The sequence below is a fragment of the Antennarius striatus genome, chromosome 22 (genome assembly GCF_040054535.1).
Source record: "Antennarius striatus isolate MH-2024 chromosome 22, ASM4005453v1, whole genome shotgun sequence".
Classification (NCBI taxonomy): domain Eukaryota; kingdom Metazoa; phylum Chordata; class Actinopteri; order Lophiiformes; family Antennariidae; genus Antennarius; species Antennarius striatus.
In genome coordinates, this window is record NC_090797.1 from 10,575,658 (window position 1) to 10,600,313 (window position 24,656).

General features: G+C 40.3%; 3 protein-coding genes across 9 annotated transcripts in view; 2 read left to right on the forward strand and 1 right to left on the reverse strand.

Moving 5' to 3' along the window:
• The window catches only part of lrmp (lymphoid-restricted membrane protein), a 29,219-nt gene extending 12,693 nt beyond the window's left edge, over window positions 1-16,526 (forward strand). Inside the window, exons 19-40 of one of the 6 annotated variants that reach the window (XM_068306382.1) lie at window positions 309-558; window positions 1,833-1,885; window positions 3,974-4,067; window positions 4,615-4,777; window positions 5,837-5,912; window positions 8,146-8,189; window positions 8,332-8,420; window positions 8,556-8,734; window positions 9,444-9,528; window positions 9,671-9,716; window positions 9,811-9,838; window positions 10,446-10,586; window positions 10,839-10,973; window positions 11,089-11,236; window positions 11,553-11,596; window positions 11,698-11,766; window positions 12,211-12,269; window positions 12,464-12,562; window positions 13,397-13,525; window positions 14,376-14,402; window positions 14,960-15,108; window positions 15,372-16,526. In XM_068306382.1, coding sequence (XP_068162483.1) covers window positions 309-558; window positions 1,833-1,885; window positions 3,974-4,067; window positions 4,615-4,777; window positions 5,837-5,912; window positions 8,146-8,189; window positions 8,332-8,420; window positions 8,556-8,734; window positions 9,444-9,528; window positions 9,671-9,716; window positions 9,811-9,838; window positions 10,446-10,586; window positions 10,839-10,973; window positions 11,089-11,236; window positions 11,553-11,596; window positions 11,698-11,766; window positions 12,211-12,269; window positions 12,464-12,562; window positions 13,397-13,525; window positions 14,376-14,402; window positions 14,960-15,108; window positions 15,372-15,514 — 2,250 coding nt within the window. In that variant the 3' untranslated portion in view covers window positions 15,515-16,526. The remainder of the gene's footprint in view (window positions 1-308; window positions 559-1,832; window positions 1,886-3,973; window positions 4,068-4,614; window positions 4,778-5,836; window positions 5,913-8,145; window positions 8,190-8,331; window positions 8,421-8,555; window positions 8,735-9,443; window positions 9,529-9,670; window positions 9,717-9,810; window positions 9,839-10,445; window positions 10,587-10,838; window positions 10,974-11,088; window positions 11,237-11,552; window positions 11,597-11,697; window positions 11,767-12,210; window positions 12,270-12,463; window positions 12,563-13,396; window positions 13,526-14,375; window positions 14,403-14,959; window positions 15,109-15,371) is intronic. The other 5 variants (XM_068306385.1, XM_068306383.1, XM_068306384.1 and 2 more) reach the window with 5 other exon arrangements.
• A 130-nt stretch (window positions 16,527-16,656) lies between these two features.
• On the reverse strand, window positions 16,657-23,267 carry dnai7 (dynein axonemal intermediate chain 7). Its single transcript, XM_068306389.1, has 16 exons — window positions 23,134-23,267; window positions 22,633-22,708; window positions 22,443-22,531; window positions 22,170-22,274; window positions 21,632-21,769; window positions 21,313-21,447; window positions 21,126-21,229; window positions 20,658-20,816; window positions 20,475-20,586; window positions 20,257-20,395; window positions 19,818-19,981; window positions 19,582-19,741; window positions 19,274-19,488; window positions 19,029-19,187; window positions 18,540-18,653; window positions 16,657-18,169 (listed from the first exon to the last, which is right to left on the reverse strand). The coding sequence occupies exons 1-16, from the start codon at window positions 23,134-23,136 to the stop codon at window positions 17,885-17,887; spliced, it is 2,157 nt and encodes a 718-aa protein (XP_068162490.1). The 5' UTR covers window positions 23,137-23,267; the 3' UTR covers window positions 16,657-17,884.
• lyrm5a (LYR motif containing 5a) lies at window positions 23,173-24,646 on the forward strand. Of its 2 annotated transcripts, none has more exons than XM_068306391.1 (4): window positions 23,173-23,398; window positions 23,537-23,614; window positions 23,776-23,842; window positions 23,918-24,646. In XM_068306391.1, the coding sequence occupies exons 1-4, from the start codon at window positions 23,292-23,294 to the stop codon at window positions 24,128-24,130; spliced, it is 465 nt and encodes a 154-aa protein (XP_068162492.1). In that variant the 5' UTR covers window positions 23,173-23,291; the 3' UTR covers window positions 24,131-24,646. The 2 variants fall into 2 exon arrangements, with proteins under 2 accessions (XP_068162492.1, XP_068162493.1); XM_068306392.1 differs by having other exon boundaries at window positions 23,363-23,398; window positions 23,537-23,645.
• The last annotated feature ends 10 nt before the right edge of the window (window positions 24,647-24,656 follow it).

Consider the following 24,656-nt stretch of genomic DNA (forward strand, 5'->3'; position numbering starts at 1 on the left):
ATTTCTTCTGGATTCAACATAAAAAACATTGTTGTAAAGGAAAGATTATCTAAGAACTTTTATTCAGTGAAATGTCACTCATTGTATGAGTGAACATCTCATATTTGAGTTTTTATGCACATTTGAACTTTTATTTTGTATGTTTTATGATTTATATGCTTTGTTATCCACCTATGATAGAGGTCATGGCATAGACATCCACACAAATCTGAGTTAATCCTAGTAACTGATCCTCTAAAGTTCCTTTTTTGCAAGGTTTTTTCCAGTCATGTGTCCATGATTAACAATTGTCTGTCTTTATCTTACAGCTCAGAGATGAATTGGACTGGGATGAGGAGTTTGCTCTGCAAGATTTCCTGAAGAATGAGCTAATGGAGAAGAACTGCAGAGACCAAAGTGGGCAATCGGACAGCAAGCCTGATGTGGTAACAGACAAAGATGAGGATGGGGAGGAGAAGTGGACGGTGGTGGACACAGGAGGAGAGGGTGAAGTGAGGAACTCCAATCTCCCATCTACCATCTCTGAGGAGGTCCAGTCTGGACGTGGGCCAGCAGGAGGTGAGTAGGGAACACCAAGGCAGACTGCATGACCACCAGGCAACACTTCAATACATCACATACAGAGCAGTTAATACAACTTATTCCTCCAATGGTACATAACGTGGTGAAAGTCAAAACTTATCATAAAATATATAACAGATATGTATTTATTCATAAAGAAGCATCAACCGCCCATCAGCCGCCCTGTATTTGTGTTGAGAACTTTGAGAAGTAGAATGAAGACACAACCTCATGTGTCCAGACTGGGAACTGATGCATTATCTTCTTAGCAAAGTAATATTTAAACTATAGTTTGAATGTGAAGACTCATCGTACATTTCCCATATTTGAGAAGCTAATGAAGTAATTTTGTTATGTAAAAGCAAATGTTTCTATAGAAAGCCTCTGTTTGCTCACTAACAGAACAGACTTACCGCTTGTTTTGTAAATTCTTCATTGGGAACAATAAACTGAATGTTATTGGTGGATTTCACTGTCCGTAGCAGTATTCAGGGAACGTCTTCCAACTCTGTTAAGCTCTCTTTGTGAACCCAACCAGTTACACATTGTCTTGGCTTTAAAATCACACATGCAACTAATACACCAATTTGCAGGTTTAGACGTCTTACGAAGCGCCTCAGAAGATAAAGTCTGATGGTGAGGTGCAGCACACAGACTCAGTTTTTGTCTGTGAGTGTTGATTGGTGTGTGTGGATTATCCCCCCGTAATCCATGGGAGTCACAGGGCACTCAGCCACCCTTGAAGCTCTAGTGCGGTACACACACTCAGTCCCCCTAAGGACACACAGCCTCAGGCCTTGGGAAATAGACCCTTTCCTTCTATGGTTGTTAAGGCCCGTGATCTTACAGAGCTTGTGTGTTGGATTGGTGTGTGTGTGTGTGTGTGGGTCTCCTCAATACGTGAAATCCTTGCGTTGTCAAGATCCTTGTATGGCCAGGTGCACAACCATCCTGAGGCTATGAAGTGAGCTCAGTAATCCTCCATTCCTCTGCCTGCATGAGCAACTGGCAAGCAGTGAGACAGAAAACCAGTGTAAATGTGGCCAATAATGCCACCTTAGCCATGCATGGTATTTTAACCCCTCTGACCCTCTCAGCCCAATTCCTGGCGTAATAGATATTCTGACCTTTTTTGGTAAAAGGTGGGGTCGTGTTTTAGGGAATAAACGTTGATACTGAATAAAATGTTGGTTCAGGTATTTAATGGAGAATTTATTATGTCCTTATATTTCTCTTATTTGTCTGTTCTTCTGTTTCTGTATCTGTTACAGGCTCTGCAGTCTGCACTACATCAGAGCCGGAGATGAGCTGCCGGACTAAGCAGGTAAATGTACTCGTCAAAATATTTTACTGTTTTGTGCAAACTGCTTGCCACCATTGGGAATTTGCTTGTGTTGATTGTGCTTTAAGTCTGTATTCTCTTAAAGCAGCACATATTTGATGATGATTATCTTAGTACAGCAATTAGTAACTGAAACCAATAGTTTCTATGTCATTAAAGATATTCTTTCAAAACGTTGACTCGCAAACCTCAAAAGGATCTTTTTTTTTTTTTTTTTTCAATAACAAGACGAAGCTTTACCTTCAAATGTCACCTTCATAATGAATGTTTGGAGTATAACTAACTCAACGCCAGGTTTAAGATGACAAATCTGATAACAGGACAGTCAAACTGAATATTACTTTCCAGTTCTAAGTGATTTTCATTGCTGGTAACTCCACAACCAGATTCATTTGTTATAGCTCGTGATTATGGGAGGATTAAAACTATTTAGGTTTCATGAAAAACAAAGCCTGTGAAGCTTAGTGCTTGATTTCAGGCTTTTGTAAGGATCTTTCTCAATTCCCATGAGGTGAAAGTTGGATTATATCTAGACTCTTGTGGAGTGAGGGGGGTTTTTTTAAGTGGACTTTTTGCAGAATAGACTTTTTGTTTTTTCACAATAATAAAGCTTGACAAAGAACAGTACTGTATTTCTAAATGCCAGTAACCATTTACGTTACTTCCTGTAGAACCAGGAACTGGTACATTAATTACACATCGTCAGTTCAGCTATAGGCTTTTACCTTTATACTGTATACTTCCTTGGCGGATGTGGGAAGGAAGGAGGAAGTATTTAAATGATTAAAAATATTAGATGGGGTTAGAGGCACTGGATTCTATGAAATTACTCTTTACATGATCAATTTATCTTTGGTAACATCTTAATTAATATAAAACATCTCCTTGCATAATGCTGAGACATACTTTTCAGGCTGCATCTATATTTTGAACGCACTTAAATTCTTGTTGCATGCCTGTTTCACTATGCAAATGCTTTTTTGCAACATGGGACTATCCTTGAACACACCATTGGATTTAAACCTGTTCATTAAATGGACATGTCTGATGTTTTTCACCACTGTCGTTTCATACAGCATGAGACAAATAGATGGGTAGAAATCTCTAGCCAGAGCTTAGAAAATGCTACATTTCCCACAGATAGACAGTATAACTGCAGAGAGAAGGTTATATTTCATCTAGTAAACGTTTAATGAATATTTTCACTTCCCTATTTTCAGTGTATACGGTGTTTCCTGGTATAATTCTTAAATTCTACTCAATTTTCTGCTCACCAGCTTGCCTGGACTCACCTCTTTCTGTCCAGAATTTTTATTTTTTTAATTTTCATTTTCACAAAAGCATTGGAGCCTGGTGTGGAAGATGCTTTCATTGTTAATTGGAATTGTGGCAAAACACAAAGTATATGAAAGTATAATGTGAATGCCTTTATATGATATTCTATTCTTCCCTCATCTTCTGTGCTCTTTAATTTCTCTATTTACCTATCAAATAACTCTTCATACAATGTCCCTCTTCACGGCCTCTGCTCACAGGAAGCACTCTGCATAGTTCAGTTGCAGCTCTCTACTTCCTTTTATAGAATAATAGAGAACTAACTTTTACTTTTCACTGAAGTGAAAAGGAACATTAACATTGGGGTTTTGCAGGACAAATGTGATTTTGCGTTTCCAGTTGAATTATTGTCTATGACATACAGCAGACACTATACATGGAGCTATGTAACATGAAACATCTAGATGTATTCTCTTTTAGATGGAACAAGTCCTCATCTTTTTTTTTTAATTTCATGCCTGAGGGTTTTGTTTTTTTTATTCCAGCAGTCTATCATTCCTACAGCCAGCATTATGTTTTCTTTTCAATTCCTTTGAAGAGGAGAGGAATTTTTTTACATTCATCTTTGGTGAAACAGATTATCTTTAATGTATGTCAGTTTTGGGGAAATGCTGACTTCCTATGTATTCTGACACATCTCAGACTAATTTGTTTCGATTGTAGTTCTGCTGTTTGATACAGTTTGATTATTCAATCTTTGAATACTGATCATTTTCTGTGTTTGTGTGATAACAGGAAGAGGTAGTGGTGCTATCCCATTTAAAAGATGTTGGAAATAGCCTTCCAGAGGAAGATGCTCTCCCTGATTTGTCCCACATAGAGAATGACAGTAAGATCCGTGCTTCCCTCTCACTGTGTGGATTATTCACTCTTTTTGTTTCACTTTCTACTGCTGTCAGCTCAGTTCATTATTGTGCGTGTTTACCGTTTAGCCAAGCCAATTTCCTGACTCACTTGCTCTGTTTATGTAGACATAATTTTACTAAATGTTGCAAGATTGAGGTCAAACATTTTTAATCGCCCTCACTAAGGATGTTTGATTTGATTTTTCAGGTTCATTAGCCAATCAGGCTCTCCATGACTGTTTCTGAAAATAATGGACTTCTCATGAAGTCAGACAACTGACAGTTTAAAATGTCAATATTTTTTCTGTATGCTGCTGTATGTTCATGATTACATTTTCAGAGTTGTTAAAAATTGTCACTTTTATACTCCAAATTTCCCATATTTTTTTATGTTGTTAGCTAGTAAATATTAAAGCTGAATTATACCATTTCCGTGCATGACAACAGCTGATGATTTGATGATCTGAAATCATGGGAAGCACTGATAGTGTAAAAGTATAGACATGATGAACCTGTTTTCTCCTGTTACAGAAGATGAAAAGTGTCACTCCTGCAATTCAGCGCAAAATCTGAGCAGCTCGTCTCAACAGGATCAAACGACCACCCCTAGTAGCAGCCCGTCGACGAATGCCGTGATGGTTCCTCCTGACAGCAAATCACCTGGACCAGATGAGGCTGTTTCCAAAAAAGAGAGGTGAATGTAGTAAACATAAACAAAAGTTTGACTATTCAGAAATACTGAATGGATTTAGCAGAAGCCACTGTGAAGAATATACATATATTTTTCGTGTGTTATTAGCAAAGGCGGCGGTATTCTCTGGGTTCTCTGGCTTTCCTCCAAAAGTATGCAGTTTAGGTGATTTGAGCAGAGCAATTTTTCTGTAGGTGCGTGTGTGAGTGATTTATCTTTTGTGTGGCCCTGCAATGCGCTTGTGACGTGTCCGAGGAGCACCCAGACCACCCGCCCATAGCCAGCTTCACTAACACCTGTAACCCTCAAGGCGGGTAGCAGCTGAAGATAATTTGCCTTGTCTTCAAGAAAATGGATGAATGTATGTTATTACTAATTGAAGTAATACTTATGATTTGCTCAAAATTTCATTTCCACTGAGAGGCAGGTTGCTGGTTGTTTTTCTTAAATAACTCCCCACAATCAGTTCCTCAAAAGATGATCTCGCTGTTCTGGTAGCAAGATGGTTGATGAAGAAGGGTAAAGAACATACACAAATTCAGCAAAGCAAATTTCTGTCGTGATCTCAATCTAGCTCAAACATGAATGTCATCCCAGACGCACCTGATTTAGTGTTTGCATAGGAAAATAAGAAGTGAAGTCTTTGTGGACAGTTGACTTTCCCCACAGAGACTCACTCAGTATCCTGGCTAGCCTTATAAAACACGTGAGCAGTTTACAAATAAGAAGCCACCTTACAGTGTAAGAAGATGAGGGTTTATGTGGCCTTAGTGGTCACGTTTGAAATCATCATTTTATCTGGTTTCATTCTTTTGCAGCGCTCTATCCACATTTGCTAGTCAAATAGATATTTTCCTCACTCTGGGAGGAGCTTGTAGTCTAATTAATATCTCTGGGGCAATGTTTTGCATTGACAGAGTCAAGGCAAAGCTGTTCCTCAACTCTGTCACATGTGTGTTTTGTCATTTTAGTGACTTGTGCTTTTGTCATTAGAAAGTGTACCTAATTTTAACAGATTAGAAAATGAATAGTGCCTGACAATTTGTCTTTAACTGTGTTTAGCAACCATCCAATCAGGAAGGACCGCGGGAAAGAAGACAATTTGGACTTGAGTGGAGTCGTCATGAGCTACACTAAGGTGAGTAGCACAGGGGAAGTGTTTGAATGCATATTGGAAAACAGCTTCCTCTTTTCTCTCTCTTTCGCACCGTATCTCCTCTACGTCCTCATCAGATCTAGCTGTCTGCCACCTCATGTTTCCCATCTGAAAGTGATCAGGTGAGTGAGAGAAATTAGGGTTTTCAGAAGGACTGAAGAATCCTTGATGGGGAGGAGCGGACCAGGATGTAAAATAAAAGATCAGAGAGTCTACTTAGACGAACTGCATTTCCTGTGGCCAGTGCATTTGAGAGCACGCAGGACGACTCTGCTATTTCACCTCCCAGTTGGAGCAGACTGTATGAATGAATGGTTTATTGTGTTACAAACTACAGTACAAAACTTGAGTTGTGTGCCTTCAGCAGACGAAGCATTATTGTTCAATCCTGCATGGAACTTTTTTTTTCTCAAAAAAAAAAAAACTTTGGAAAAATTGTGAACAGGTGTTACTGCAGTAGTAGCTGGAAACCAAGAATGCTTTCAGAAATAACAAATTAATTTATACGTCTGGGTTACAAAAAGCAAAATGAGTGATGAATTCCAATCAAATCAGTATAACTACCCTTTGGAACAGCATGCTCCAGGTTTGTGTGCACACAGCCATGTATTTTGTAGAATCATTGTCAGGCGTGTGGTTCATTGGTTACATCAAACAGGTGCTATTATCAGAAATTTAATATGTAAGTTTAAACAGGCAGGACCTGAAATAAACAGCTGTGTAGGAGGCCTACAACTGGGTAACCAATAGCCAAACTCTGTTACCATTGTGAGCTTGTGGAAGACAGGTTCATGTCACAGATCATTAGCAACAAGATGCAAAGTAATTACGCTGCATCACCGAAATCTGTCCCAGGCAAAGATGTCAAAGCAGACTGAGGTTTCAAGATGATGGGCTGTTGAAGTTCAGTAGACTCAGAAATGTCTGACACCGCTCTGGAAATAATGAATCCACCACAGTCCTTCTCCAGTTAGTTTACAGTGAGCTGCTTTGATGTTTGTTCTATGAAATAAGATGTAATCATACTCGGTTTCACATGGTCTACCAGTCCTTCATGATGGATTCAAAGCTCCCTCTGTGTTTTAACAATACCCCTGTTCATCAACTTGGTTTATCTGCATGTTTTTGGCAAGCTGGGCTGTCCCTCTACTCCGAACCGCAGGAGCTGGTGTCCTCAGCTCCGTAATAAAGATAAGTCTTTGATTACTGAGAATAAATTCTCAGTTTTAATCTGTAAGAAAAGACAAGGAGTTGAGTACTTGTGAAAAAAATATTCATCTGTATATATTTAATTGTAATTTGAGAGATTTGCCCTGATGTTTCTTATTGCTCATAAAGATAAATGTATTTATCCCAGCAGGATCTCTATGAACAACATTCAAAGTCAAAATCATTTGTTGTTTTCTGTCCAGATTAACACTGAATAAGGTGTTTTTCCTCAACATATTGGTATGTATCAAAGACATTAAGGCCATCAGCATTTATATTGCACTGGTATAGGATGTCTCTGCACTTCCCGAGAATACAATTTATAAAGAGAGGATGGGTGTTGGTTCGCTCAGTCTGGCCGCATTTATATTTTCATGTCCCAGTTCTAAACATGGTGAGTGGATAAACTCATGCAAACACTGTCTTTGATGTTAGACCTAAAACAGGATAGTACAATAAAAAAATTCAAAGTTTACTATTTCATTAAAAAAAAAAATCAGTATTGACAGATTTTTTGCATTTGTAATGCTGAGTAGCTGAGCTGGTTTACTTTGTTAAGTTCCCTTTGGAGACGTGCCAAAACGGATATTATACATTCATTACACAATATCCCCTGGCATTGCGCTAAGCATGCACGTTACTTCATTGTGCGTCTGTACCACAACTCTTTATGCGCACACCATATACGCCTCCACTGCTGAGCAGTGTACCACTGTTGCTATGTTCACTGAGGACTCAACAACACACACACAAATGGAGAGGGAGAGCTGTAGGGCTCTCCATGAATATCCAATCATGTGATGAATCAGTCTTTCTCTGTCAAACTGTGCAGCTCAGATAGCGATCGCTGCCATGGGACAGGTACGCTACAATTCTGTGAATGTACGTACGTCTTTCAATCATTGACCTTTTTTTTTTTTTAATGTGGAGCAGAAAGCTGCTAAATGGCCACCTGTCTTTTTCTCACCCCTCCCTCTTCCTCTTCCTTTACTTTTGTCCATCTCAGAGCCTGAGCTACGATCAGTCTGCAGGCAGATCAGCGGCAGACAGGTGAGTAATGTACTCTGTTGAACTTCACTTTATAATAACGGCGATAACTCCTGAGGATTTTACTGATTTCTTTGTACGAACTTTAGCTTTGGGGTTTGTATTTTTATGAATGCTTTGTATACATGTGCACTGTGTGTTGTAGCACGTGTCTACTACCAGTGCTGTTGGAGGAGGAAGAGAGTGTCCCAGACAGTGTAGCTGAAGCCCCAGCTGTAGCCACCAGCATGGAAGGTAAAAGCAAACAGACTCAAATCGTTGTGCATGAAAGAGAGACAAAGAGAACATGATATTTTCAGTATGTTTGTTCACGCCTTCTCATAACTGTTTGGAAATTTGTCCACCCACACTCCCAACTCTTCCTTCCAGGCATGGAACAGCTCACCGGCAGCAGTGCAACCACCAACTCTCCATCACAGCCGTCTGTTGCTCATGGTAGCCAATTACAGAACAGTGTGGGCAGCGTGACCTCTGACTCCAGCCATTCGGAGGATAATGCAGCCAACAAGGACTCGTTCCCCCTTAGTGGCAAAAATAAGAAGGAACTGGTAAGACCTGCTCTGCTCCAACATTCTTAAGTGAATGTTGGATCAGTATTACCCACATAATAATAGTGGTTGTGGTTGACTACTATTTCAGTTTTAGCTTTTGTGTAGGTGAGGGTCATTGTATTAAAGGTTTCACCATTTTCATATAAGGTGGATCTCAAATTTCCCTAGTTTTTATTGAGTTATTTTTACATTTATAGTTTTTGTTTGATGTAAAACATGATTATGATGGAGGTTGCAGCAGTTATTATGTATTACAAGCAAAACGGGGAAATACAATTTATAAGCTGTTGTAATAAAGATAAATGTGAAAGTTGCTTTTGTTGCCATTTAAACATTTTCATAACGCACCCTTTTTATTTTTCATTTTTTCAATTTTTAAGTTTTAGTTTGTGATAAGATTGTGACATGGTAATCTTCATTAAGCATGAAACGCTGTTTTTACAGCTTTGCACATGTGCTTTTGTGTATGAAACAGAAGGAGGGGTAGTAGGAGTGTCTCGCTTCATATTACCTCCAAATATTTTGGAAACAAGAACTTAATTACTTTTAATCTGCACATTTAACTGTTATGTGAAGACGGCTAAAGAGAGAGGAGAGTATGGTGGGAAGGGAATAATATGGATGCTGAGGACACTGTGACCATGGATGGATCTGTGTTCCCAGGAGGGGGGAGAGAGGGTGAGTGATGTTTGTCCAAATCTTGCAGGAGTTATCAAGCAGTATGGAGGCTCCTGAGGAGCAGAAGGTTCAAGAGGAGAAAAATGAGAGCAGTACGGCCTCTGATAAAGAAGGTAAATATAATATATTACACACACACTGTTACATATGAGATAAGAGTAAAGAACATATCTTTTAACACCATCAGTTCATTTTTAAGTGACTATTACTTCACCGCATCAGATGTTTGTCATGTATTTACCATTGTCCTTCCAGCTGAGGCATCACTGATCTCTAACACTGGTGACAACAACAGTAACAGGTAAGACAGCAAGTGATCGCGGCAGCACGGCTCCACGCTTCATCATCCGTTAATAAGCTGTTCAGCATTTTAATGGCTGTCTCTTTATCTGCAGCCCGTCTCCTAGTGACAAAGAGGTTGAGGTAAGATTTGGACTTAGAATTCTGTAATTAAGAATGCTGATGTGTTAAAGGACATTTAAAAAAAAATTAACAGGACACTTGGGAACAGAGTGTTATCTAGCAGATTTTCTAAATCTACATCTGACTCTGCACCTGGTTTTCAGACTGTTAAGTTTCTTTCCACATTTAGTGGTTGAATAATTATTCCCATTAAAGGTTAATGTGTTTAAGTGGTGCTGTGTGTATAGACTATCATGAAAGACTAGTGTGATGTCATACAGCGCCTGTAATTTCTTGATAAATAGATAACTAAGTCTCACTCCCACTGAGAATGATCCTTCTCACTTACTGTACATTTGAAGGGAGTTTTCAGAAATGGCAATCTAACGTCATGCACTGAAAAACTTTTCAACAGACAGTATTTTGAAATGTGAAAATTTTTACAGGACAGTGTAGAAATCTATCTGATGTAACTTATCCAACAGCACAACAATACTCTCTTTGGCTGACGGAAAATCTTGCACCACTCAAACAAGGAAATGTCTGCCCTGTCTATAAAATATATTTTCACATCCAATATTTGTCGAACAAAGTGTCAGAATTAAATGTTTTGGTTTCATGTTCGCAGGCAGAGTTTCAGCGTCTGGCATTGGGCTTCAAATGTGACATGTTCACTCTGGAGAAGAGGCTCCGGCTGGAAGAGAGGTCACGTGACCTGGCCGAGGAAAACGTCCGTAGGGAGGTGTCCAGCTGTCAGGGTTTACTACAGGTCAGTCTGCACATGTGTGGAGCGTCACAGCTCTGTGTGGACCACATGATCCTCCAAACGTTATTTGTCCAATGTGGTGAGATTCATGTTTGAATAAGTTTTGTTCAACCACAGAGCAGATTATCAAGATAATGATAATAATGACTTTTCCTTAAATCTAAGCCAATCTGTATAGTCCGTATGAGATGAGACCTGCTTTCACTTTGGTCTCCTTTTCCTCATCCATTCTTTCTTGTTCTTCTTCTCTCCAAGGCTTTGATTCCTCTGTGTGAGGATGACAATCAGTCTATGGAAATCATCCAGAGGCTCCAGAAGAACCTGGATATTCTCATACAGTCCATGATGAGGGTGTCCAGTCGCTCTGAGATGTTGGGAGCTATTCACCAGGTAGCCTGATGTTGTTAGCATGATTCCGCCAATTTGTGGTGTGGTATAAGACGTTCATACCTGCGCTGTGAAGACAGATCTGTGTTTCTACTAATGGACCTGTTTGTGGCTTCAGGAGAACCGTATTGGTAAGGCGGTGGAGGTGATGATCCAGCATGTGGAGAACCTGAGGAGGATGTACACTAAGGAGCATGCGGAGCTGCTGGAGCTGAGGGAGACGCTCATGCAGAACGAGAGGTCATTTGGGTCACAAACAGAGAGAGGTAGGGTGTGTAGGTGCATGTCTGACTTGCTAAATGACTAATTCATTTGCACACTAATTGTACCAGTTAGCTTTTTTTGTTCATGCAGTCAGTATTATTTATTACATAGTGGCTGTGGTAATATTTGCTGACACTTTATTAACTTAACAAATTGATGGATTTTTAAATGCAGGTTTAATTTTTTTTCTTCCACTTCTGAAAATGCTTCCATACATACCCAACATCAAACCCATTGTGTACATGTACTGAATAGGTGTGTATAAAACATGAACGACACAAAGCAAATGCAAGTTGTCTAAACCTCTCCTCTTTCCAGATGACTTCCGTGGCAAGAAGCAGCCAGCATCACAGTACTACAAGGTCAGCTGTCCCTGGATCAGTCTGCTCCACTCGGGGTTGGCTTCATGTGGGTCAAATTCATGAGAACCAAGAACTAATTTTTTTCATCTGTCACACTTTAGTCTTCAGCCCGACGGGTCAGCATAGCAGCAATCCCTCGCTCTGGTGGAGGCAACACGCTCTTTGACCTGGTGAGGACAGCAAGGTTGTTCTGGGCTCAAGAAGAGGGACTTTTACTGCTAATACAGTACATATTTCCTGTTTAGATAGCTATATTTACCTTATTTAAATGAGTCACATTGCTATTGACATTTTGTAATTACACATAGGTTTGATGCAATATACATGAGTGTGCCAATGCAATGAAATTTTCAGATAATGACAAATCAAATAATAAATAAATTAGTTCATTACCATAGAGAACTTAAATGTGTGTAAAATGAAGGTTTTATAACTGTTAATGCTGTAATGGAGTTAGTCTATCCAGACATGCTGAGGCTTTTTACAGAGTTTAATGGTCCAGGTTTAAATGTGTGCTTTTCTACTTCAGGTGTACTTTCTCTCCTCCAGAGGCTCAGTGTATTTTCATTTTCATTACTTTTGCTCGCATTGATTTTTTTTTTTTCCCATCACAGGCCAAAACACAAGAAGGCTCAGAGACAGAAATGGAGAGACTGACCAGACGGTCTCCATGGTAGGTATTTGTGTTTTAAATGTGTGTTGGTTAACAAGGACATGCCTGAACCTGTAGAGTGTCCTGAAGCTGTTGAACTTATTCTACACAGCAGCATTGTCTTTGATGTTTGGGAAGCTCTTGGCCAAAGAAGCTTAGTGTATCATGACATCAGGGTTGTTGTTATTCCCCTATGTGATAATGATGGTTTCCAGGAATATGGCAGGAAAGAGCATGGCACGCCCCCCTCTAAAGCGCTATGTTAGCTCTGCGGCCTGGGTTGACACTGAAGATCCCTCAATCATGATGAAGGGGTAAGATGTGTCCAGGAGTCTGCCACTCTGTGTTGGATCTAGATGTGTAAAGATGGCTGCCCCTTGTGAGACATCATCACTTGTCCGTCCTGCGGTGCAGTCGGGTTTACATTCCTCCAAATCAGTGGAGCGAGTATATTATGCAAACAATTTCAAAAAGCCAATTTTACATCATAATTGGCAAGCAACTAGTAAAAATGCATGATTGCTTTTTTTTTTTTTTTTTTTTTGCCCTAGGTGTCAGGTGAATTACACAAGGTAGAATATTATTGTAGCACTAATTTGAAGGTTTCAAGTGCAATGAGGTAAGAAATCTGAAACTGTTACTGCAACAAACAGATCTGTGGGAACAGCAGCCAGCTTTAATGCATCTGGTCCCCCCTTGCATGAAGAAGTGTTTGGTACCATTTTCTTAGAGAAGCATGTCTAAAGAAAGAATCCGGACTTTTTTGTTGTTGTTTTTTTATTGTCCTCATTATGTTCAAATATCAACAGAAAAATTAAGCCAGTATTGAATTGCAGAAGATATGAAGAACTTTTTACACTGTCCGCACCTGAGAGAATGTGAAATTATTTTGTGTTTTTTCTGTTCTGATGGAGCAGGTAATCAGTGGGCATGCATTGTTATGTAGCAGATGTTTCAAATAAGACCACCAAATATCTGTGGAAAATATCAGTCTGATGAATGTGATCCGTCAGTACTTCTTGGCTGTATATGCATGGAATGTGTATGAGCTTATATGCACAAAGAGAACATAGTGGTTGTGCAGCCATGCTTGTATTTGAATGTGCAACTGAACAGTGTGTTTGTGAATGCCTGACCCACGCATGCAGGATGTTCTGCGACAACAATGACTGCAACTCAGAGGACAAGCAGGTGGAGGAAACAGTGGTGCAGAGGAGGAGGTCCAGTCTCAGTGAGCTGGGAAACAAAATCACCTCCCTCATTCTGCCCCTCAAGACGTTAGTCCAACAGAAAACCCGCCGATTATCAGCACGTCTTTCTAACAGCAAGGCTCAGAAGCTGGCAACACCGTGGAAGAGTTCATCATTTAGTTGAAATGAGGTTCCACTAGTTGCAAACTGTGTTCTGGTGACACCGGTTATTAATTTGTCAACTGCTCTCTGTAGACAGTGACCTTTGGCTTTAAAGTCACTCATACCGCCCCTTTAACGTCTTACATCTTAGCTCTGTTATTGTTGGGCCCGATGGAGACAACATAGCATTTTTGATAAATTAAACTCCAGACTGTGTTAATATTTTTAGGATTTATTAGTGAGCATTAAATCACTCTCACTAATTATGAGTTGATATATTTTTTAAATGCTCCACTCAGAAATTTGAACATGTGGAACCCCCTAAATGATGAAGCTCTTTCATTAAATTGGTTCGTGCTAAAAACCGTCGTCTCTCCTCCAGGGGCTCAGAGGCTTTTAATCCCTGCAGTGTTTTACTTGGAACCGTCTCCAGAATCATTTCCTTCTGCTGTCAACTTGATCAATGTGATAACTGATCAATGCTTTGTTTCATCTATGAAACACAAAGCATTGATCAGATATTATTGCTTTGTGTTTCGTGCATGAATTAATAATGCCCTGATTTTGCATTGTGCGGCTCATAATATGCCTTTTGTTCAATAGAAATGTACTGCTCTGTCTTCCATCACTAACATGTCAGCCAACAGAATAATTCCATATGCAAATTACTGCAGACTATTCTAGATTGTTGTGGGGTGTCTACTTAGCACTTGCAAGCAGATGATGTGTTAATTTGAGCTGTCCTTGTCTCTTTTCCTCCTGCCACATTGCTTAGGAGTCAGGATGAGCTGTTTGTGATGCTGTAAGTGTTTAGGGAGGAACACATTTTTTGATTCTACAACTGTCCAGAAAAGAAAAAAAAACATCAGCGTTGCATGCAAGATTCTTGTATTTGTCATGTGGGAGTGCAAATCAAACGCCACTTAATGCCATGCAGTGACTCTCGTGATGACTGGAGTGATTTCAAGCAGCACCACTACTGCTGACAGACTCCACTTCTAGCTCGTCTGCTTATTTTGCTCATTCAGTCAAATCCACCGTACCATCCACTACTAACATCTGCTCACAGCTGAAGAGCATGTCAATGGTTTTCTATGTTGATACAGTGAGTAGAATGGGCTTTGTTGAAGTCACCTTTAGATTGCTGCAGCCCATTCTCCACTAACTGTCCATTGCATTACTTACCAAAAACGATGCACAAATATTTATATTTGTATTTATAGTCACAAATGACCACCCTTTGTCATTTTTGGTAACTTTTGCATCATCTGGCTTCACTTGGGATCTTTATTTTTGTTTTGTTTCCCTTTTTACATCCACACCTTGGTGACTTTTTCTGGTTTGATTGCCTTCCTCCAGTCCGAGCTCTTCCTCCAGCCTTACATCTCCTGACCCAGGAATAGCCCCGACTCTGTCCCACAACGCGACCTCTTCACGAGCAGCTGCAGCAGTCGCCAGAGGCGGCAGGGGGCTCTGGCTCTGGTTGGCGATGGTGGTGGTGCTAGCAGGTACATCTAGTTTACCAACTTACTGACAAAAATAAAGCCAGGATATATACTGGCTAACACCTATACATGTGTACATTTTATAATTGAAGAGAATTTCCAAGTCTGTTGCTTGCGGAGCATGGGTTTACTGGTTAAAGATTGGTGTACCCGCTGTGAACAAGTCCATAGATTTAAGTACACCACAGTCCATATTTAGTGTCTTCCAATCACAAGAACTGAAGACATTTTCTCACTTCCGGTACATATCCATGGTTTTCTTCCAGGTCTCTTAGCACTGCTGGCCAGCCTGGTGATGCAGCCAGTAGTAGATGCGGCCCCTGTGGGGACAGGGGACTCCTGGATGACCATCCAGCAGCTGCTGTGGCCCTATTCAGGGCTCCGGCACAATGGACAACCCCCCATCTAGGGCCTTTGACCAGGGTGGATGGTGGTACTGTCCATCAGCCCTTCGCACAAATGATCTGTGCACTGGTGTGGTTTTGAAGGAAAGAACAGTGTACCACATCTGAGGCTGTTGAAATGCTTTACTGGTGCCTGAAGACTCTGATTGGCCAGGCCTCAGGGGATAGTTAACCCTCTGATTTTAAGCATCACATCATGTTTGCTAATTTACTTAGTTTGTGTTTTCAAGAGAATTTTCCATTACTAGAGGATCACGATGGACTTCTTGACACCCGTAACATGTTACACAATTTTCCTATCATTGCTGCTGGCAACTGACCAAGAAACCAGTGTAATCTGAGAAGCTGGCTTGAGTCATCAGTGCTGCCAACGTGAACCGATCATACAAGGAACTTCATCAGAATGGTAGCACTGATCCGCCAAGTCGTGCATCGTTGGGCCAGTTTTCATCGACAGACATCGAGACCATGGGGTCCAAATGTGCCACATAACTTTTTAAACATGTTTCATGCACTTAAATAAACTGAGGAAACCAGCCTCTGTGCATGGGCTGTAGAGGATATTTTTCAATTTTTAACTTATAACACTTGTAATAAATCATTCATTATAAATGTTTTTAAAATATTGAGATATATTTATGAGTTAGTTTCTTGTGGGAAGCTGTTTATTTTTCAAGTAATAATCCTTTTGTTCCAGTCTTGATACCAAATGTTTGGGGGGTTTTTTTTTCCAAAGCTCTTGTGGATGTCACCATTTTCAACTTCTTACACTTTTGTATGTCCCAAAGAAGAAGCTTGAAACTTTGCACAAATAAAGTAGCCAATTCTATGATAGCAGACATCTTTTCTTATGTTCATAATAATAGCAGTGCGTTTAAAAAGGTGGGTAAACCTCAATTCTTCAAATAATTTTTATTTTAATGCACACAAATGCGTTGGGGATACTTCATTCTATTCCAAAGCAAGAGAAGTGGAGAAAGTCATTGAATTTGATCATACATTAGAGTCAAGAAATGTAATGTTAAAAAAAATAGTGGCATTTTTATTTACAAACCTGAAAATCTAGTGTATAAACTACGTAAATGCTTGAAGATTCATTGTTCCTTGGAAATATAAACTAATATTTAGTTGTGTAACCATGATTTCTGGTAACCGCGTAACATCTGTGTTGCATGGATTTGACCAAATTCTGGCACCAGACAACAGGTGTTGCAGCCCAGGACAGTTGTACTATGTACCACAATTCCTCTGCATTTCTTGGTTTTGCCGCATGAACAGCCCCATGTCAGCCCACAAGTGTTCTATGGGTTCAGTTCCAGGGATTTGTTTGGCCATTTAATCACTTGAATTTTGTCTGCACTATGATTTTGCTCACACCCTGTGTTTGGAGTCACTATCAAGGGCATCTCCTCTTCAGCATACAACATGACTTCTTCCAGTCGTTTACTCAGACTGATCCATGATCACTGGTATGCGATAAATAGGACCAACACTAGAGGAGAAACATCCCCATATGATGCTAGTACCATCATGCGTCACCGTTTTCACTTTGTGCTGTGGCTTAAATTCAGTGTTTGGGGGTCGTTTGACAAATTGTGGACCTTAGCCCTAAAAACATCAATGTGACTCATCAGTCCAAAAAATATTGTTCCATTTCTGTTCAGGCCAGCCAGTGTGTTCCTTGGCAAACTGCTTCAGCACGTCTTTTTTTGACATGGGGACTTTGCGGGGGCTTCTTGCTCGTAGCTTGGTTTCCCATAGACATCCTCTGATTATTACAGTACTCCGAGATGACCTTAGATGTTCTCTAATCCTCCTGGAGCTGATCGTTGACTGAGCCTTAACCATTTTGGTCATACTCTGATCTGTTTGAATAGGCATTTTGTCTTTTTCTTCCTAGCCTTTCTAGATTAAGCTGCCATTTTAAAGCGTCTGATATCATTTTAAATGAACCGTCTATCATTTTTTGCTTTTAAATTCTCAAAGGACACTCTTCTTCTGAACAATGCCTAGAATAACCCATTTTACTCTAATTTTCAAGGACAAATGCACAGCCGGCATATACAGGATCAGTTGCCTTGATCCTTAAATAAGGGCCACCTGTTAACACCTTTTTTTTCTACATAATGACCTCACCAATTGAACTCAGCACTGCTATTTTCTTGAACACACCCTTTTTGGTTAGTGACTTGGTTTCACAGAATCCGTAGCATGCACATCATTCCTGTTGGGTCTATTGGATTTCTATACCTTTACTAAACCTTCTGGAAGCTTACTTGCAGTGTAGAAGTTTAAATTCTAACAGCAGTGATTTATCTTGCTAGTGATGTGGGACTGCTATTTTTTTTGAAATATGAAAAGATCTTTGGGTAGTTTCATTCACCGTTTGAATATATCAGGGGTCTGGTGGCACAGAGCAGGCTCTGCACTGTGTCGACAAACAGATAATGTGATTCTCTGGTCCTGGCAATGCCACCAGCGCTCATGTTGTCTTGGAGCGTGTGGATGAATGTAGAGTGAAATTCAGTCCCAGGATAATGTTCTAGAGAGAGAACCTCGCTCCTGTCTGTGATTTCCAGCTTCTTACTCCTCTGAGCTTCCAGTAGGTAGAGACTCCATGACTCCTCAGGCACTGGGTCTGGGTCCTGGTACTCACATGCCTGGTAGAGAAGAAATATTGTAAATAAGATTGCAGCAGCAAATTCAAAAATAATTTTTCATCTCAGGTTTGAAGCTGGTCCTCTCTGTTTGAGATAGAAACCATTCTGCTCTTCATTCTGAGATGGGATCTCATCCCTGCATTCCGTTTATGTATCAGCTGTGCTTGCGATCAGGGCTCTCAAGTGATAACATAAGTTTCAAACAGTGGTGGACTAACTTAACCTAATTCAGTGCTAATTGGAATGAACATCTGGTGACTTCATGTTTACTGGGGGACATAAATGACTTTGGGTCAACGTAGGGGAGAAGGGCCATTCCACACTAGAAGAAGAAGAGGACACTCAGGTGAATGTTTGCATGTGAAAATACCTGCACAATCAGATTCTGAGCATCACATTTAGAGTTCCACTTGCTCCATGAGAATGCACAAGCAGAGGCAAAAAGGGCCATCTGCTCATAGGCAGAATTTTCCAAGAGGGGGTCCTGCCAAGGAAGAAAACGGCCATTAAATGCTAGCACCTGTGTAGAGGGGTACAGTTTAAAAATTGTGGTTTTGAATAAAATTCCAACAACCATGAAGTTTGCTGCAGACATTCATATCCCAAATGTACGACATTTCAGGTCTCATTAAATAAAACGTTTGTGCTTGTTCACAAGCACCGTAATTACATTTTCCAAAGCACCATGCCATGCATAAATGGTTCACTAACAAATGCATTGTGTTTAGTAGACATGAGTTTACCAACCTGAAAACACTTTAATTACTTCTTATATTTAAGATATAACTACCAAAAGTCAAATCCATGTCACATCTAGTTTGCTAGCCTTTTTTTTAAAAAATTAACCAGTAACTAAAACCTTGTTGATGGGGCTGACATATTTGTCGGTGTGCTCATTCACAAAGATGTTGATTCCAGTGTTGAGTATGGCTTTCTGCAGGGCGGGGCCACTCATCCACTTCCCTGAGAGGTGAGGCAGACCTTCCTCTTCCTCCCACAGCAGCATACACTGATTTTCCTGTTGGTTACACACAGCAGGTGCAAATTATATTTCAGCTTATATCTCCCAATTCACTCAACAGTTAGTGTTCTCCTGTTTCTTACCTGGATTTTGATAGTGACAGTAATCAGAGACCCGTTGACGGTGAAAAGAGCCGAGTTTTGACCAAGAGGCCTGAGCTCCCAGCTTTGGAAGGGAAGGTTGGCATAAGTTTCTTGCATCAGTGCAAAGGTCTGGAAGGCGTCCATCTTCAAGGAGAACTTAGCATCTGTCTCCTCATAAGAGATGTCAGTGATCCAATCCATCCTCCACTGCTTCTCTGGATGAAAATTGTCAGTTTTAACGTCTTTCCGAGATTAGTCTGCTTTTTGTACACCTTGACCTGTTGGACGGTGTTGAATATTAGCTCTACCTGTAGCATCCCAGCGAGCCGGTTTGGGAGTTTTCAAGAAGACGACAGAGTCGGGCAGCGTCATAGACACACCAACAGGGAGGGTGGTAACGCCTTCACTGTCATCCATGACAGGTGTCTCCAGAGGACAGGTGAACGTCTGTAGTCCACCGTCTAACAGCTGTTAAATGGAAGAAGGTGAGCTGTACTTTATCTTGTGGTTCAGATAGCAAACAATGAAACCATTTCCTGTTTACCTGTCTAATTTCCCAGCCTTGAACCTGGCAGCCTTGTGGTGGGAGGAAAAACAGGTCGCAGAAGAAGATTCCACCAAGCGGTGTGTACTCATTTAAATCCACCACCTGGACACCAACATTGGACGTGTGCATCTGCGCCACAGATGAAGTTGAGTCTAACTCGGCTGGAGAGCAAGAAACAAGGAAGACAGAACAACGGTTTTCATTTGGCCAGGTCAAGATGTTCAGCTTCTTCCTCTTCATCAGTCATCGGACAGGTTTTTATTCTATTGTGGAAAAATAAGATTGTTCTTGTTTTTCTATGCTACTTCTATTAATACACCAGTTAATGGTTTTGACAAACAGTTCACATCAGAGGTTTAGATTTAGTCGTTACATGATGGTAAACCATGTGTCAAAAGACCTGTCGATCATCTTGGTAGACACCAGAATGTCCTACCACCAAGAGCTTCCATCTGGGTCTGTACTTCGCTCTGTTGTCCCTCTGCTGCCTGGGCATTGGCTTCCTCTGCTGGTTGGGCACTGGCTCCCTCTGCTGGTTGGGCACTGGCTCCCTCTGTCTGGATACTGTTTGCGCTCTGAGATTCAGGTAATAAGAGAGAAAAACATCACGATGAAGTTACTGACCCAACCCAGAGAGCCTCTCTGTCACCTCACCTTCTTGGTGTCAGACTCTTGGATGGACTGCACCTCCTCTTTCATTATCTGCTCGGTCTCATCTTCATTCACCTCCTTCTGCTCAGGTGCCTCCTCACAGCCCTCAGGAGAGCTTAGAAGAGGAACAATATGTAGCATTACCAGCGTTATGGTCCTGTTTAAAGTGTTTGAAATATCTAGTACCTTTGGATGGGTGCGTGTGTTCCCAGTTCATTCATTCTAACCAGCAAGGACGGGTGGTCGTAACGCGTGTGGACGATCCGTAGAGCGATATCTCTCACTGCCAGTTGTCTGGAAAGCTCAAAGCCCAGGCCCATCTCTTCAAAAACATAACCTTTAAACCTGAAAGGAGCCATTGGAGACAAAGAAAAATACTAGCTCGTCACCTCTCCTGATAACTACAAAATTTCTCCATATAGAGCTGCTCATTGTGAGGACAAATTATATAAATAGTATCCTATACTTAAAATCAACAAATATGACTCATACTCTCTCTGAGTTTCTTCAGAAATTTTGAAGATCCAATACAAAGTCTTTCTACAGTCAATGATCACTTTTCCTATCTTAGACTGCTTTTCTACTTTCAAGTATAATTGACAAATATTGGACGGCGTGTAGATAAGATGCTTAACCTTCACTTATTTCACCAACCTTGGGTTCTTATTGATGTTGGCCCAAAGATATATTGTGATGTTGTCAGTGCTGATTACAGCCTGCATGTTGCCTGTGTCAGAGTCAATGTTTTCACTGGCTCCCTGTGGACAATGAGACACACAGAATGTTTTGGCAGATGATCACTCGTTGTCTTTAAGTTCTAATGCGACTGTGATTCTCGTACCTTGAGGATGTCCTCCGTGGTGAGGTCATGTTTGCTACGGATTAACTCCTGCAAATGGAGGATAGCCTCCTGGTATCTCTGGCCCTCTTCTGGATCTGTTGCGGCTCTGAGCAGAACTTCGAGCTCTTCAATCAGCTAAAACAAGGACAACAGTTCACTGTTCATCTCTCAAATTTTATATTTAGCCCAAAATAATCTCTTAAAATTACTTCCTTGGGAAAATAAGCAGCTGAAACACAATTCATTTGTTTACAATATAAACAAGTGAATCTTTTAACAATGTCTAAAACACATTCCCATCTCAATGTTAAATACACACCTGTAGGGCGATGTTACACTGCTCGAGCACATGTGTGCTGTCGACCTCGGAGTCATCTCTCCATAAGGTAAGAAATGTATTTATTTCCCGCTGCACTTCTGGGTCAGGGGTACCATCACACCGCATGTATCTCTCCCACTGGACACAGACAAACACAAATATTTGATTTTAACTTGGTGATAAAAGGAGTGAACTTAAAAAAAGAGTCAACTTCTGAGATGGAGGACCAGATCCACTTCAGCTCAGTCTCTTCAAAGCTGATACAGTGTTTAATTTTGATGGTCTGAGGTGTCATACCTAGCTATGAATTAGCATGTGAATTCATACATCTGGTAGCTATTAAAAGATTCCTAAAACCATTTCAAAAGTGCAGATTCACAATTTTGCGTCAGATGAGAAAAAAAAATTGACTTGTGTCTAAAATCATTGAGTCAACATTACAATATTGATTATTGATACAGGAATCCAGACTGAGGAAAAAAACCTATACAGGTAATCATGGAAGGATTATGCAATCAAAATGTCAGCCATCTCATACTTTCTCCGTCTCCGCAGCCTTAGTCTTCCATTCCGTTACTGCGGCGTGATTGTTTTCTAGCAGACACTGGAGATGATTCAGCTCACCTCTGCGGTGCTCTCGGGCCTGTCAGCAGAAGACATTAGTGGAGGCCACAGAGAAGTGTCCAAGCTCAATACAGTACACACAGAGATGTATATTTAAGTAGATACTGGTCAATCAGTTTGTCATACTGATTTAATACTGATTTTATATTGAATGATATGACATTTAAATGCAGAAGGCACAGCATACCTTTATCTTAAGTTGCTCTAGCTCTCTCTCCTTTTTCTCCCTCTGTAATCTTTCCTGTTCTTCTTTCTCAGCTTGAAGGCGTGCTTCCTCTATAAGCAAAAGCAGAATGTGTCCTGAATTTTGTAGGATTCTTTTCATTCCTAAATAGTGATAAAAAAATTCTAATCAGATTATTAAACAGATGTATTACCTTCCTCTCTCAGTCTCCTCTCCTCTTCCTCTTTTGCTTTCTGAGCTTTGCTCAGCTTACCTTTTTTGTTAGCTGCCTGCCCCACAAAACATTACAAATTATTTTTTTTTAACAAAGCAAATTTGTTACTAGTTTAAAAAACCTATACTATTATGGACAGCAACTGTTGGAGTGAAGTGGTATCTACTCTATGTCTGACTGCGTATATCTTTAATTACATGTGGAATAATGTTTTGAGTGCACTGACTGACTGTGGCTCATACCTTTTTTTTCTTTGGCGGCTATTTTTCTCAGGAGGAAACACACAGAGAAAGTTTAAAGAGAAATACAAGAGAGATGAGAGTTTAAAAGAACATGCAGATTGCGCACGGAGCGGGACTCGAACCCACAACCTCCTTGCTGTGCGGCGCTACCCACTGCGCCTCCGTGCTATAACGTCTTATTAATTAATATAGTGTTAAACTGAGACAAGTAAATGTGGGGAAAAAAGCCAAAACTCACCATGTTGAAACGTATTAGGAATAATGAATGGAGAAAATAATTTCCACAAACAGGGATTAATAGAGTACATTTCTTTCATCTGTCCCTCCTTCTCCTTTCATGTTTTGTCATCTGAAGAGTCCGGGTAACCATAGAAACCTGACGCATGCGTGGTTGTAATGTTTTGTTGCGACATAACGAAACGATATACGACTAGTGTGTTTGTTTACTGTAGAGGTCTCTGCCTTCTCGACCACCTTGAGTGTAATAACGTGAAATATTACGTGTAAGTATGAATTCGCTATTTTTATATCGTTTTTTTTTACATAATTTGTATTGAATAATAACAAACATGCTGGCTACTGTTGTTTGACAACTCCGTAGTACGTTAATAAATCAACCCGTGTGTTTGTGTTTGCGACAGAAGCCAAATCGACATACGGCTGTGGACGGAGAAGTTCAACTCTTGGTCAAAGGAAGGACAACAACAACAGGAAGAACTGTACTTTACCCGTCATCCTGCAAAATAAAACGTGTGATTATGTATTTACTGATCGGTTTGGTTGTTTGTGGCATCTGTGATCACTTCTAACAACCATGCTAGCATGCCTATGTTGTTCTCGCCATTCCGTTAAATGAAATGATTCGTATTTGTTTCTTCAGAAACGTCCACTTCGTGTCTGCGATGGCCAGTCCTCTAAAGGCTGAGGTGATCCGGCTTTACAAAACCGTAAGTGAATTAGTCACATTGTGTTTGTGTCCTGCGATGCAGAATATTCTAATATGTTTCTCGTCCTCCTAAAAGCTGCTCTATCTCGGTCGTGAGTACCCGAAGGGATCGGCTTATTTCAGAGAGCGCTTAAAGGCAGCGTTCATGAAGAATAAAGACGAAACGGATCCTGAGAAGATCAGACAGCTGGTGGGCCGTGGGGACTTTGTCATTAAGGAACTGGAGGCTCTTTATTTCCTCAGAAAATATCGAGCTATGAAAAAGAGGTATTATGAAGTAGAAAAATGAACTGCCCTCAATCAGCACCAATGACCCATCATGAATGAAAGATTATGCGAGATGCCCTGACCTCAATAGAAAAGATCCGTGTCTGAAAAGTGCCAGAGGGGCCAGAGGGTGATGAATGAATCAGTTTCAGGAACTTTGACAAGGAAGTCCCATATTTTTGTTTTGTGTTAAATCCTAAATTTATGTAAAGGCTGCTGAAATTTACCTTCTTTTGCAGAAGAAGGAATGAGCAAATCCTTTGCCAAGTGTAATTTCATGCATGTTCTGATGTTGATGTTTAGATTTTGGCTTCTTAAGACAAGATAAGTTGTAGACATGCACCTGCAGAAGCTTAATTAACAGCCAAATATATGGTAATGTGTGCATACTGCACATCCATGTATGCAATTGTATTTACATCTGTATATAAACAATACATAGATGTAAATATATGACTATTTCTTGAGAAGTGAATGTATTGAAATACAAAATGATTTAGAAAAGTATTTGTTTATGAAATATAAACAGTACTCTAGATATTTTCTCA

Bases quoted from the DNA above. Each gene is read 5' to 3' on its own strand.
- dnai7 (XM_068306389.1), bottom strand. The intron at 21,448-21,631 runs GTGTGTATTTAA...TCCTTGTTTTAG, and splicing joins AGTGTAACATCGCCCTACAG to CTGATTGAAGAGCTCGAAGT. The intron at 19,188-19,273 runs GTAAGAAACAGG...TGTAACCAACAG, and splicing joins CTGTCACTATCAAAATCCAG to GAAAATCAGTGTATGCTGCT.
- lyrm5a (XM_068306391.1), top strand. From the start codon at position 23,292: ATGTTTTGTTGCGACATAACGAAACGATATACGACTAGTGTGTTTGTT. The intron at 23,399-23,536 runs GTAAGTATGAAT...TGTTTGCGACAG, and splicing joins AATAACGTGAAATATTACGT to AAGCCAAATCGACATACGGC. The intron at 23,615-23,775 runs GTACTTTACCCG...TTGTTTCTTCAG, and splicing joins CAACAACAACAGGAAGAACT to AAACGTCCACTTCGTGTCTG.